General features: G+C 39.4%; 1 protein-coding gene across 5 annotated transcripts in view; it reads left to right on the top strand.

Annotated features, from left to right (window-relative positions):
* Positions 1-845: 845 nt before the first annotated feature.
* Positions 846-15,522, top strand: part of phf21aa (PHD finger protein 21Aa) — a 35,613-nt gene continuing 20,936 nt past the window's right edge. For all 5 annotated transcript variants that reach the window (XM_081705921.1, XM_081705919.1, XM_081705920.1 and 2 more), the window contains exons 1-5: positions 846-1,101; positions 7,400-7,541; positions 8,251-8,343; positions 9,455-9,487; positions 9,692-9,757. In XM_081705921.1, coding sequence (XP_081562047.1) covers positions 7,512-7,541; positions 8,251-8,343; positions 9,455-9,487; positions 9,692-9,757 — 222 coding nt within the window. In that variant the 5' untranslated portion in view covers positions 846-1,101; positions 7,400-7,511. The remainder of the gene's footprint in view (positions 1,102-7,399; positions 7,542-8,250; positions 8,344-9,454; positions 9,488-9,691; positions 9,758-15,522) is intronic.

The following is a 15,522-nucleotide window of genomic DNA, read 5'->3' as shown; positions in this document are numbered from 1 at the left end:
ATTAACACATTTATTTTAGTATTCAGTATATTTATTTTAATAAAACTCGGTTGTCTACATAAGAAATTGAATAATATTAATTATTCACAATTCAGTATTCAGTGCCTATCCACTAATCATCTTAAACTGTGTCTATATGGTTTACTTATATAAAGTGCACCTTGATTTCCATAATAAAGGAAGTTATTGGCATCTAGATAATAGTTAATAGGCAAAGAAAATATTAACAAACTGGATCTGGACTTGTATGTTTTGTCAGTGTTTTATTTTATTTCCAATATTTGGTTTAACAACTACACCACTGTGTGATTTAAATGTTTGTAGAGAGTTCCGAGTTTCCCAACTGAAAAGAAACACGGAGATCTTATAATTAGTGAAGATTTCTATAAAAATCAATAGACCTAAAAATAAACTTTAAAAGAACGGAGTTTGTATTTATATTGTATTGAACTGCACTAGACCATTTTAAGGTGAAATCATCCTAGGCTGCGCAGGTCGCTCGTTGCTCCGTGCCTTAACTTGTGCACAGTAACTTCACTCAGCATGAGTTTCGCCGAGTTTACATCCGGGTGTTTTTTCCTAGGCAATGGGAGGCGTACTACCCCCGTTCCTTAGGCAAAGTGAAATAAATTCGCCGCACCGTCACATAAAGTAGTTCTCTTTTTCAAACTATTTTTTTTCTTACTATGTTGTCGGCATCACCACGACGTATAACATTACTAAACTGATGTACATGCTAACGAATAAGTAGGAGCAGGTACTTCGTCTTTTGTGCGTTATACATCATAGTTTGACTGTCCCATTCTCTTGCTGGGCGCATTGATATCTGGCGTGCACAGGCTGGGGTGAATGAGATTGAAGAAGAGTTCTTGTTTTGTATGTCAGTTTTTTCTCTTTTTATACATTTTTTATAAAAAAATCAACTCGTCAAATAAGGGATATATTACTATACGCTATGAAGACTATGGTGAGCTAACATGGAATGAATTCGCACAAGGGACAGGATTCGATTGTGAAATATCAGGCTCATAGTAAATATTTATTTAAATAATTTCTGTGCGAGGAGAACAAGGTTGGACTGCTGTTAGAGTGAGTACGAGGGTAAGTGCACCTCCGGATTTTTTTTACGACATCGCTAACTTTTATTACAGCATATTTGAACTCTTTTCGCTTTTTGTGGAACCACGATAGATCTAAACGTTTCTGGTTGGTATTTCATTCGACGGAAAGCCAAAGCAGGGCTGCCGTTTTTGTCCGTTTCTGCTTATTCTAGGAGTTGGGCGAGAGTGCATAGCTATTGGACGGCTGTTCGAGAGGTGCGGAAAGGGGCAGACTCCAACTTGAAGCCGACTCGCTGTTGTTACACAATAAAAGCCTATTCACCACCAAAATAGCATTAAATGTATATTAACAAATGCATCGTATGTATAACATATCGTTTTAAACGCTCTGAAGAACAAATACTACAAAATGTTGTGCAGTGTTTATTTTTATTTCGCTTATTTCCGTACCTCGCATCGTGGATGGTTGTGCGAAGGCACTTAGCGTTTTCGGCTGTGATCTTTCATTACTAAAGAATCTTCTGCTCCGATAGTAGCAAGCATCCCAGGTCGTGACAATGTTTTACATTTCATTTCATAAGAGGGAAAATTTGATTTGACGTACAGCGATTGGAGCAGGCCATCGAAGATGTGGTCAGAGAAACGGAAGTTTACAAATGATTCCAGAACAACTTAATAGCCATATATTCGCGCAGGTTTGGGGCCTGTGCCTAACAAAGTAGGAGAAGCCAGAGTGGCGAAGGCCTGACCCGTGGAAGTGTGGTGTTCTAGTGTAAGGCCTGACCCGTGGAAGTGTGGTGTTCCAGTGTAAGGCCTGACCCATGGAAGTGTGGCGTTACAGTGAAACTGGTCGAATGTTGAAGCTCTGTTTCCAGTTTGCAATGCACTGGCATGCTGTTGGATTTTATCTTGACGTTTATTAGTGATGTTTTATCGTTATTTATTTGAGTCATTGTAATGTCTTTGTGTTTTCTTTTTAGCTGCAACCACTACCGAATTCTGTTACAATGGAAATTTAGGCTTTTCTACATGAAGATGATTTCGTTTATTCCAGACCTGCCAGTGTAATTCCCAACAGGTTATTGTCGGTAGTTGAGGGGATAATTGAGTCTAGGCCTATAGTGTATCACTTTAGAGTTGTGGTCGTGATGAGTGTAGAACTAGTCTTTTTTTCAAACACATGTTTTTAAAAATGTCAGTAACAAGAATATCATTTGATGTGTTTTGGCCTCGTGCTTGCATAGGGTTACTTTTTCTGGCGTGTAGCATGAAGTCAATAGCATGTGTTATTATTATTTTAGGAGGTTTTGTGGATTATTTACTTAATTATTGCCAGGTTGTGTTTGATAATTCAAAGAAAATGCTTAGAGGGTTGTTGCATATTTAATTGGTCAGTTGTTATTTTAGAACCAAAGACGAATTCCACAGCTATGGTGTGTGGGTGGGGGTGGGGGGTGCTGTTGTGTCTGCATAGGGGAACTTGTGTTCCTGCGTCTGTTTAGACTGGTTTGTGTGTCCGTGGTCCATGTTTAACCCTGCTCATAGAGACTGATGGGATATTACAGGTTTGTTGGAGTGCTGCTTGTACTACTTATATACAAACTTTTTAGAAGCCAGCAGATACCAGCCAGATCAGAGTTCAGTACTGCAAATGCAGTGTCCTTAAACCACCAGAGAATAACACAAAGACTACAAGCCAGCACCAAGTAATGCATAGCACCAGATATAAGTGAACTTGTGTGTGATCTAAGTAAAGCTCTTGACCAATGTTTATTGACGATTGTTGAAACTACAACGCTACAAACTAAATACTGGTCATTTGCTCTCTTTTTAATACCAGCATGTGACTAGGGATTGTGTGGTTGTAATAGGTTTGTGATGTGATCTTTTTTTAAAAGTTGTTTTGGGAGATGGTCTGCCATAGTGTGAGGGAGAAGAGGACTGTACAACGCAAGCTCGGCCTGTGTGTCTGTAACTGACCTGGGCCTGACCTTGGTCTGCGTGTCTGTAACTGACCTGGGCCTGACCTTGGTCTGCGTGTCTGTAACTGACCTGGGCCTGACCTTGGTCTGCGTGTCTGTAACTGACCTGGGCCTGACCTTGGTCTGCGTGTCTGTAACTGACCTGGGCCTGACCTTGGTCTGCGTGTCTGTAACTGACCTGGGCCTGACCTTGGTCTGCGTGTCTGTAACTGATCTGGGCCTGACCTAGGTCTGCGTGTCTGTAACTGACCTGGCCTGCCCTTGGTCTGCGTGTCTGTAACTGATCTGGGCCTGACCTAGGTCTGCGTGTCTGTAACTGACCTGGCCTGCCCTTGGTCTGTATGTCTGTAACTGACCTGGGCCTGACCTAGGTCTGCGTGTCTGTAACTGATCTGGGCCTGACCTAGGTCTGTGTGTCTGTAACTGACCTGGCCTGCCCTTGGGTCTGTGTGTCTGTAACTGACCTGGCCTGCCCTTGGTCTGCGTGTCTGTAATTGACCTGAGCTTGACCTTGGCCTACGTGTCTGTGCTTGACCTAGGCCTGTATGTCTATAACTGACCTGGCCTGCCCTAGGCCTGCATGTCTGTAACTGACTTGGGCCTAACCTAGGTCTGCATGTCTGTAATTGACCTGAGCTTGACTGAGGCTTGCTTGTCTGCAACTGATCTGATTTATATATGACCATTAAAATATTACCAGTCAGCACCTGCCAAGCAACAAACATAGAGGGCATTGTATATAATAGAATATCTGGGCTGTTAGTTAAATTTATGGATTATGGAAATTTGAGATATTGTCCATAGTTTGGCCTCTGTATTGCGAAATGTAGTAGGATCGAAGTATTTTGGGTTGTTAATTTCAGTATATTAAATGTGACAGTTAGAGGGAAATTATTTGAGGTTTTGTGTGTGTGTGTGTGTGTGTGTGTGCATTAGTGTGAGTTATGTTTGGGGTTATAAAGAGTTCAAATGAGAAATTTTGAGGCGGTCTGTAAATTGGTTGTTTTTTGTTATTAGTCATTGTTGCGTCCTTTGCCCTTTGCCTTCTTATTAATTTGTTTTAATGTCTTTGTCAGATAAGAAATAAATGGAAAAAAAAGTTGATACAGAAAAGACTCCAAATGTGAAAACCATGATTGGTGTTTCAAATAACTTTGCACAGCTTTGCCATTGTGGCCTGAGGCAAAAAGAAATTCACACTCCATCCAAAAGGTGCACTGTAGCTAAAAATTCACTGCATCAAAAAAAACACTGTATTCAAAATGGACACTATCTGAAAAACACTGTATTCAAAATGGACACTATCTGAAAAACACTGTATTCAAAATGCACAATTTATTCAGAAGGCGCACTATCTGAAAATTAATCTCTGAAAGTTACTCTATCCAAAATGTACACTGTATATGAATATCACTGTATCCAATATGTACACTATAAAATCACTGTATGTGAAAGTCACTGTATCTGAACCAGTCCAGCCTAATTCTAGGACTTTGGGATGAGCTACACCGACCAACATGAGTCAGTGTGGACTCTTGCCAAGTGTGTGAAATCAGGTTCACTTCTAACATCAGAATAAATATACATATGCAGATTATAGAGATACTAATATTACAACATGTAGTTTATTCAGTTATTAAAAATGCATCTTTCATTTTGATTCCTTGATCAGACTCTTCAGATATTGGTTCACCAATGAGTCAAATCTAATATTATAAATGTACATAAAGTAAGTTTATTTCCAATTAATGGCCAATTTAATTAAGATTACACTCATTCATTTTACCTGAATCATATCTTGATATTATTAAGTTGATCTGTTGCTATTTTTATATATAAATCATAGTAATTATGCAGTGCCACAGTCTCAACCCATCTGAAATAAACACAGACTGTATAACACTAATTACCCTCTTCAGTAGGCTAATTAAAATAATTGACCTAATTAATAAAATATGCAGTGATCTGTATTAAATCAAATATTATGTCTTAGTACTATAAGTTGTTTTGAGATGTGGAATGACCTCATACCATTTTAGAAGGCTGGAATTGTGATGTCCTCTAAGAGTCATCAAACCTCTACAGCTTGTCCAGAATGCAGCAGCATGACTGGTCTTCAATCTTCTGAAGTTCACACGTTACTCCACTGCTGCACTCCCTTCATTGGCTCCCTGTAGCTGCACACATGAGATTTAAAACCTTGATGCTTGCCTACAAAGCCAAAAATGGACCAGCCCCTTCATACATGAGGTCAGTGGTCAAAGCCCGATCCGTACCTCAAGTACTTTGAACCTCAAGTACGGCTCGGCTTGAAATACCTTGCTTCAGGTCTCATGGACGACAAGCATCTAGACTATTTTCTGTCCTGGCTCCAAGATGGTGGAATGAACTCCCACTTGCTGTCCGGATGGCAGAGTCCCTTGCAGTCTTCAAACGCAGACTGAAAACCCATCTATTTGCAGAATATTTAAAGGACAACTGACACTGCTCCCATATTGACTGACTAATTTAGCACTTATTGTAGGGTATTGTTTATGTTGTTTAACAAACTCTAGCACTTAGTGTTTATAGCACGTATCATTGTTTAAGATAGACCTTATGTATTTTGCACTTCTAGGTATCAGCATTCATCCCTGTATTGTACAGTATTCTAGTTCATTGGTATGTTTGATTCTAACCTACTGTACTGTACTAGGGTATATTCTATGAGTAAATGACAAAGCAATTTTGTAAGTCGCTCTGGATAAGAGCGTCTGCTAAATGCCGTAAATGTAAATGTTCTGAGTTCTCTGTGTAGTTCACTGTAACTTCCTTCACATTTACTCAGTATGAGAGTTCCATGGTGAGAAAGCTCTTGATAAGACCTGTGTTCTCTCACGGAGACCAACAGGCAAGATGTGTGACGGAAACCAGTGAAATTCCATTGTTCTCCACGATCGGCTTCAGCAAAGTCTCGACATCTGGAAATGGTTTAAGTGACAGAGCTCCTTGACTAGTTGTAGGTGCTTCAATGTTTAATAAGACAGAGGCCAGTTGTTCAGATTTACCACTACGAGGAGTGGCTGGAGCTTCCTGCTTGTGCTCTGCTCATACTTTATAGCTCTGTGCATGAGCACTGAGTATGTGTGCTCATCTCGGGCACAAGCGCATACTCACATGGTTGCACAGCCTCGCACACACACATTCAGATCTCAACAGGTGAAGAGTCGTGGCTCAGAGGGAGGAACGGAGACAAAGAGGGAGAAAAATGTTGATTTGTTGATGGGTGGATGAGTTTGTGTTTGTCTAAGTTTCTGTGCCATTTTATTAGTGAAGCTAGATGTTCTAACAAATCAACAATTGACCACAAACTGGTTCATGTGGTCACATTTCACATGTGAGCGGTAGGACAACATGTATGTGTTAACGGAGGCCAATAATCGTGAAAGAAAAATGAACCAAGTGTGTGAATAGGTGTGTGGGTGGGTGAGTGTGTACCAGTGTTATTATAATTTTGAAATTTTCATTAGCTTCTGTATTTATTTAGTTTATTTCTGTTTTGTTTTAGTTCATTTTAAGAATTTGTAAAAAAAAAACAACTTTTTGTCTTCTGCTGAAGATTAGTTTTAATTAGTTTTAGTTTTTTAGTTCTTATATATTTAGTTTTAAATTTTAATATTTATAATGTAAGCTGTAATGACATGGTTATAATAAAGAATTCAAAATGAATGATGCATAAACTCTAAAATGATTTTATAGTTTCCTTCCAACAAGTTTTGCCATTTTAGCATGGCTAAATTAGCACAAAATCAATCTATACTTGGATGTGTTACAATCAGTATAGGATATTTAGCATCATCTACTAGGCATTTTAGTTTTTGATATAAGGAGTCCACTTCTATAAAGCGATTATAAACTAAAAGAGGAAAACTGTTTTGTTTACATTCATGATATAATGAACATTATAGTTTTGATATTTTTTTAAATTGTTTTTATTTTTATTTCAGTTAATGAGAATTTTTTTCACTGCTGGATTATGGTCTCATTATAATTTTCACAATAGTTTTAACGATAACAATCCTGATCTGTACATATGATCTATATTTTGGTCTTTGTGACAAGAAAAGATTGTTGAAACATTTTTCATTGTTCTATTTGGTTTTCTTTGCTGATATTCCTGAGGTTGAGGTGACTTTAATGTTTCTGTCCATTCCCTAACATTGTTTAGCATGTCATACACAGCCCAGTGAAAACGTAACATGGTTAACGTCAAGCTGAGATTTGGGGTCATGTTAATGGTTGTTGTAATGGGATGGATAAGATTTGCCTAAATATGTATGTGTGTGCCACACTTTAATCTGCCGCCTTCTTTACCAGTTCCAGGCTCCTCCCCCAAGCTACCAGTTCAAGGCTCCACCCACACTCTGCCATTTCCAGACTCCTCCCCCACCCTGGCAGTTCCAAGCTCCTCCCACACCCTACCAGTTGGATGGTGTTCAAGACAGCAGACGTTGTGAAGGTATGAAACTATTTTAAGGGGGATATGAGATCTGATGACAGATGTGATCTGCTACGTCTACTTTCACTCTGCATCATGTGAAGGTTAAAAGTCTACAAGGTAACGTTTGCCTTGAGACTCTACATCCTATTAATAACACAACCACAGGTGTTGCAATAGGACTGAAGAACAATAATTAAGAGAGGACACAGTAAGGGGTAGTTACTGGCTGGTGTGATATGGTGCCTCTGGTGTGAAAGACACTGAGGTCATAAATGCTAGAACTTGGTGTCATGTAGCCATTGAACACTCCCTTGTTCACGTGTACATTCTCACTTTCAAGCACTAAATAGTAGGAAAAATAGAAGATGGAGAAACTGTGTGCGTGCCTGTACACGTATGTCTGGCATGTACACAGCTGTGTGTGTGCATATGAGTGTGTACGTGCATGTGAACACGCGCGTGTGTGTGTTATAGAAGTAGAAAGCTTTTACTTGGATTATGGGTCCAGGCAGGATGTGATGTGAGCAGTTTTAAGTGAATCAATATTCAGAAGTATCATCTACTGCTGAATAGTTTCTTTGCCTCCCTCAACATTTCACAATAACCCTGAAGAATCTTCAGTCTTTATTATTCAGGATAGGTAATATATTGCCCTCTTTCTTTTCCTATCTCTCTCTTCCTATCTCTCTGTATCCCCCCCCCCCCCCCTATAACTGTTTCTCCTCAGGCTGAGGGAGGCGTGGGATTTGGGCAGAAAGGCTTGATGATGGAGCTGCAGAGTCTACAGGAGGCTCTTAAAGTGGAGATACAGATCCATCAGGTAACACACACACACACACAGCTATACAGACAGCCACGTGGAGGGGCTTTGTCAGACTGTATTACAACATTCAGCTTTCTTTTATTTAGAGTGCATTTAAGGAAGAATCCTGGGACATTTTTCGAGGACACTGAAGTCCAATAAATGTTGTACATGATGTACAACACCAAATAAAGTACATGGTGCATTTTGCAGTGACCATGTTAAAAAGTGTCCATGTTAATTAATTCATACATGAATGTTACCGATATGTTATGAAGTCCATGATCACAATATGTGTTACACGAAATATCTTACAGATTATGAACAAGATAAAACCACTGTGTCAATGACGTATCTGAAAAAGGAGTAGTATTTTTAATGTGAAATATGAAATATGGTAATGACATATGTGGGTCAAAACATCACTAGCGAAACATGACCCTTAAACTGCAGTAACAGCAATCTTGAAATCACAAAACTCAGTTTTCAGTACTGTCTCTGGAAAAACTCCTAGCTTCTTAAAGCCAATATTCATGGATGATTTCATTCAGAAATTGCATTTAACCAAAGACACATGGGGGGGTGCACAGACCTCAAATTGGTGTTTTGAAAAAGGAAAAAAAAAAAAAAAACATCGTGTGAGTCATGCTTTCATTTCTCCCAGTTGGACTGGATTATTTTGAGAGAAAGGGCTTTAACCTAAAGTACCCTTTCTCAACTGGTCAATGTGCTGGTGGGTTTGTTCTTTTCAGGGAATGGCCCAGTTTGTAATACAGAATGTTCAAAAGAGTCAGCCTGATTGGACCGAAGCTGCTCTAATGTCAAATGGCAGCCACACTGCACAGCTAGCTAGTTAACCTGTCAGTCATTCTTTGCTGGATTTGTTTAGCACAGCCATTGCTTGCATCCAGAGACATGCATACACACACAGTCTTGACTGTAAGAGGAAAGGCTTTTTGGGTTGCTGCTGCCTGTAGTACTACTCTCTACCTCTAGGGGTCATTGTGTGAACAGCCACGCTTATATTCTGGTAGTATACAGTACGTGGGAAATGAGCAATCAGTCTGTGTTCTGTGTGTACTCCTTCTCCTTTACACACTCACCCTACTTCACGCCATTCTTTCTGCAGAAGCTGGTTGCTCAGATGAAACAAGATCCACAGGTGAGAACCAAGTCAGCTTTAAAATGTAATCAATATTCATTAAGCTTAATATGAGAAGTACATTAAGAAAGACACAGACCAGTTCAGAGTTCATTTTAGAGGATGTTTGTGGTTGATACTGTGTGTTTGTGTGTTTGTTTGTGTTTTTGTGCATGTGTTTGTGTGTGCGTGTGTGTGTGCACGTGTGTGTGTTTGTGTGTTTAGAATGCTGAGTTGAAAATGCAGCTGCATGACCTTCAGGCCAAGATCACAGCACTGAGCGAGCGACAGGTAAGAGGCTGAAGCCCTGTGAGAGAGAGGAGCCAGGGTTAATAAAAGAGTGGTTACTAGGTCAACTAGTAGCAGAAAAAAAACAAACAAACTTTATTGCTCATGGTAATAATTTTTTTTTATTTCTCAATGACTTGCCTTTATTTGCATTGATCCTGGGTCAATATACAAAAAAACCCCAAAAACTCACAAACAACAAAACCAGCAACAAGCTGGTCCACCAGTGGCCCACTGTCTTTAGGCAGATCCTACCAGCATTTCATTTATGAATCATGTCATATGCAATGATTCATGTGATGTACAGTGATTCATGTGATGCTCTTCTTTTCTGGCTGAAAATTGATTTACTGCATGCTTATTTGCAGTAGCTTAATGGCGGTTTTATAGCTACAAACCTACAGAAACTGTATCATAGTGGTCATAGAATTAACTCACACTTATTAACAGAGGATCAAGCACTGATCTGTGATTGGCTCCCACTGTTCATCCACACAGACTCTGAATGCAAAAACCTGTTCCTAGTTCAGTGTTTTAACACTGATGAGGTGGATAAATATGACATGCTGCTGTAACAGGGCGACCAGCCTGGCTGTGATCCATGATTATGGAGCAGTATACCACAAGGAGAGTGGAATGCAGCTGAGAGAGAGCGTGGTGGGGGATGGAGAGAGAGTAGTCTCTGCAGTGTGTCTGACAAGCTGTATAGTCACACAGTGTGAAATCTCCACAAGAAAAGACTCCACCTGCCACTTATTGATCTTTCTTATCCCCCGTCTCTCCACCCAGTCTCTGTCTCTCTCCATCTCTGTCTCTTCACGCCCAGTCTCTCTCTCCTCAACCACATCTCACTCCACTCCCTTTCCCCTGTTCACTCATGATGAGAGCTCTTATAAATGTCAACAATTATTGGTGCTAAGGCCTGCTGGCTTCTTGTTCTGAGAGAGATATCTGTGAAGGGTTTTGATTCTTGTCCTTCTCTAATTTATGCTTCTCTCTGTACTCTCGAGACTAGGGCATCCTAATCTTAACCCTAATCTCTAACCCATAACCTTAACTGCTGTCAAGAATAGAGTATCCTTGTCTAACCCTAACCCCTAACCATACCCCTAACCCTAACTGCTGTGGAGATATGAGCATCTTGATCTTCCTGTGTCTAGTAGTTTGGCTTCATGTGCAGGAAGGTTTTGTCAACACACACAGATATGTAATAGCTTCCCTTTGTGGCATTAATATAGCAATTGTGTACAAGACATCAAGCTTTTAGACCTACTGGAATAACAGAAGATTTCATTAGTGTATTTAAGTTTTCATATGGTTATGTATTTTCATGAACACATGCTGGTTCGAAGTTCAGCGTGTTTGTGTGTATTGCCATGCATGTGTGTATATATGTGTGTGATCTCCTTCTGTGAACTCTGTGCCACAGTCACCATAGGATTGTCCAAAATAGATGAAACTGTGTGCGCGTGAGTGAGTGTGTGTGCAAGCACGCACGTGTGTGCGTGTGTGTGTGTGTGTGTGTGTGTGTGTGTGTGTGTGTGGAGTCTCTTGTATGAGTACACGCCCCCCAGCTTTGTAGAGTCAGCGGGGTTTTTTTTTTCTGTTCTATAGTCTTTATCTAGAATGGGAAACAGGTTTGTTGATGGTGATGACAAAGATCATCCTTTGGTCTGGCAGTTTCTGGTGTCCTCTCTATTTTGACTGCGAGCTAGAAAGTGTGTGAGAGGGATGAAGTTTTCTGTGTGTGTGTGTGTGTGTGTGTGTGTGTGTGTGTGTGTGTGTGTGTGTGTGTGTGTGTGTGTGTGTGTTATGGTAGGATGTAACAAACTGGATCCCTTTTATGTTTTGTATGCGTTTTTACCGTTAAAATCTTGCATGTAAAATTGTTTGGTTTGAAATTTGTAAGGTGTCATTTGTGTTGTTTTAGGTTACTGTTGTTTATTGCTGTTTTTATGACTGTTGTTTTTTATTTGTTGATTTTAATATTATGCAAACACATCAGTGTCACCCATCAAATAGAACAACAACAACAATGTTTAAATAAACTATTGTGTGTACATGCATACCAGTATGTGTGCGTGTGTGTTTGCGTGTGGTCGTGTGTGCAAGTAAGAGAGGAGCTGAAGACTGTTTCTTAGCAACAGGTAGAGCAAATGACTTTCTCACAACCAATCAGAATTGGCACGTGTGTTCATGTGTGAGAGAGATTGTGTTGAAAAATAGAAAATAGTAGGACAGCTAAATTTTCCTTCTCAGTAACAACAGTGTGTGTGTGTGTGTGTGTGTGTGTGTTTGTTCACCTGTGTGTGTGCATGTATGTCTGTGTGTTTTGTTCATTGTTTTTAAACTGGTATTTTTAAGTTGCTTCCTGCTCTGTGGTGATCGAGACTGAAATCCCACTAGCTCAAGGCATTGTAGATTTCCAGTAGCTACTGGACATTTGTCTGACTCTGTGATTACAGTATTCACCAACTATGAGCTGCATTCTGAGTATGTCAAGTAAACTCAAATATAGTTTGGGATTTATTTGAGTATGTTTAACATTTAATATTGTTGATATCTAATATGAATACAAATAATTTGGTTAACAAATTTCTCAGACTTTGGATAAGATGCCAGTTCAGCTTGGAGCGATTCCAGTAAACAGACTTGGAGTTGCAAATGGTACAGTGTATGACCAAGCTGGGGCAGTCTGTTGTGTCATCGTGGGAACTGCAGTAGGCAGCAGTGACTTTCTCACCATTTCTTACAAATAATTAATTTATCAAAAGAAACATAAAAAGTTCCCTTCACATTTGGTGAAGTGTCCACAGCAACACTGAAGCTCCTTTTGTTTGTTTATGTTTCTTATACGTTGGGGAAAATCAGGATGCCAACAGTTTTATTTTCATCTTCAATGAATTATTGTAAAATTCCAATTGGCTAATATGGGACATGTTAAGTCTACTGGCACTTTTACACTTTTCCTGAATACCTTAGTCCACACGCAGACCTTGATTCTGGGCTCGTTTGGGGCAGGAGCTACTTTTACACAGAAGGATTCTTTCCAAGCCGTGGATTGGTTGTACATTTCCATATGTAATTTTTCCGTTGGAAGGTTTTCAAAATGTTAAACACTAGGTTAATCCGTTTAATGTTTTTGTTATTAATTCATATGGATAAAAACACTCAAGCAGTGAAGAACCACGCTTTTTGGATACATGGCCAGGAATGCATGCAAATAAGGAGCCATTCCCGTATCAGAGCTTTTTTGCTATGCAGACCAACACAAGACATGCGTTTTGCGCAATGTTATCGGTGCACTCATTCCACAAAGGCTAGCTTATTACAGTAACTTTGCTCCAATCCTATGAAAGTGTGGTTTTATTAGACAGATACTGATCTATTATAGTGATAAGGTGGGACTATCATTTGGCTAGCCTAAATAAAATGCATTACAGTCAAAAACTTGAAAAGCTAAGTAACGTAATAAGTCAAGCAGTCACATTACAAAATGAACCAATCATGTGACCCTACACAGCTCGCTGGGAGCAGATAGTTTCCACACGCACAGCAGACTGAATAGACCACCGATTTCAGGAGGACTGGAGATTGGCTTCAAAACAGCGTTCGGAGCACGCAGACCTGGGTTCAGAACACATCCTCTCGTGTGCAATTGCCATAAGCCTTTTTCACAGTACCATATGTTTAGATAAAAATGTGTCAATGCTAAAAATTGGAGTTGTAAAAGGAAAAACATGGCAAAACAACATTCTCTGAAATATAAAGACCTGCCAATGAAATGAAAATGGAACAACATTTTAACTACAAATCAATACCACCAGTTTTTTTGAAAATGCTCCTTGGTATACAAAAACAGGTATAACTGATTGATTTTAGCTGAGCCATCAATAGCGTAAAAGTCAGTAATGATTAAGAAGTCATCATTTTTGTAATCCTCAACAAAGGTTAGGATTTCTTACCTAGAAGAGACATTTTCACAGCCCCACAGTCAGTCAGTCCCTCTTTTGAACTGCTCAGGAATTAGGGGTATCCTTGAATCTGTGCTAGGTATCTAAGAAAGTTAGCAGTGCACACATTAGAAGTGAATACAGCAATAAATACATTGTTCCTTATGAAGAGTGTGTTTTCACCCATAAATGGCATAATTAGGTAAGTAGTTATATGGGTTGATATACCAAGAATTATTGTCACTAATGGAAGTTACTGGTATCAGATAATTTAGGTTAACATACCAACATGCTTGCTTATAATGTAAGATGTTTGTGATGAACATGCTTCTTGCAATTTAACATGAAAGATTTGTCACATTTTACCATTTTCTCAGACCATGCAGTAAATTGCTTGAGGGAAAAATACTATGTGTATGCACAGTGTAAAGTTAGAGTCACTTATATAAAAACAATCTCCCATTGCAGAGATGCACATGAACAAGAGATCCGAGGAACTTCATGTTTGTCAGTTAACAGTGAACTAATGTTTTGTTGTCTCACTCTACAGCAGAATGCCTAAGAACAAGGCAGTAAGACAGGGAAGGCCACTCATATTCTATACTTCCTTCAGGAATTACCAAGCATTTCAGATATATTAGAATGTTTGCATGAAAATATTGTGTAAGGGGTGGTGATCTGAAAAACCTTGCTGGTTATTTGACTTATTTGCAAAAATAAAGTTTAGTTAATAATGCAAGAGGTTTTTCTATTAAGAAACTCATCAAAATCAAGAGGAGCAAGTTTAGATGAATCAGAAAGCCCTTTATATCTTATATCTGTGAAAGCAGGCATACTCCTGAAAATATGTATGCTTACCAAGAGCCATTGCTAACCCTAACCCTAATCCTAACCCTAACCCTAATCTAACTCTAATTTAACATGAGCCATTGCTTGTTTTATTTTAATCCAGATGTCTCCATGTGCCAAACTATGCTTCTTAATGAGATTTGTAGAAAACCTACAAAATCCATGTAAGACAGTGTCATGTTAAAACCTCATAACAAGGTGAAGGATGATTCTCTGGTATCTGCCCTCAGTCTTTCTGCCAATATAAACGTCATTAACAGAATCCAAGAAATCCACATTTTTTGCCCACTACAGATATATTTTGTACAGAATCTAAGACATTCTTTATTGAATATTCTTATTGTCTTAGAACAGTCTCAAGTACAAACCTTGTATACACACTAGAATCACTGCCTGTGATTCAAATGAAACCTAGGGCCTTCTTCATGTGGGCTGTGTTTCCAAACACTGACAGCACAGTGGAGTTGGAACCCTCAACTCATTGAGTTGTTCTTAGTAAAGCTCATGTTGGAATGAGGGTCTTTGTGGGTGTAATTTCCACAGAACATTTGATAACCCAGATGCAAGCCCTCAAAGAGACTGGAACAATCATGGAAAAAAGCTGCGTCCATTAAAACAGCTGCGTCCATTAGAACAGCTGTGTCCATTAAAACAACTGCATCCATTAAAGCTAACATTTTGTTGTCTATGCTTGTCATGGTACTTTTTAAAACTATATAAGAGCATTGGCTGCTATTTAAAAAGTGTGATAAGCATGAACCAACACCACCTACCCCACCGCTCATATACCACCAACTCCTACCCCACCGCTCATAATCCATTACCACCTACCACACTGCTCATAAACCACTACCACCTACCCCACCACTCATATAGAACTAACTACCCCACAACTATATACCACCAACTCCTACGCCCACTGCTCACAAACCACCATCACCTACCCCACTACTTATAAACCACCAC

The sequence above is a fragment of the Electrophorus electricus genome, chromosome 23, assembly GCF_041902795.1.
Source record: "Electrophorus electricus isolate QZ-2024a chromosome 23, ASM4190279v1, whole genome shotgun sequence".
NCBI lineage: Eukaryota > Metazoa > Chordata > Actinopteri > Gymnotiformes > Gymnotidae > Electrophorus > Electrophorus electricus.
Note: the sequence above shows the minus strand (reverse complement) of the source record. Positions and strands in the feature narration are given on the sequence as shown.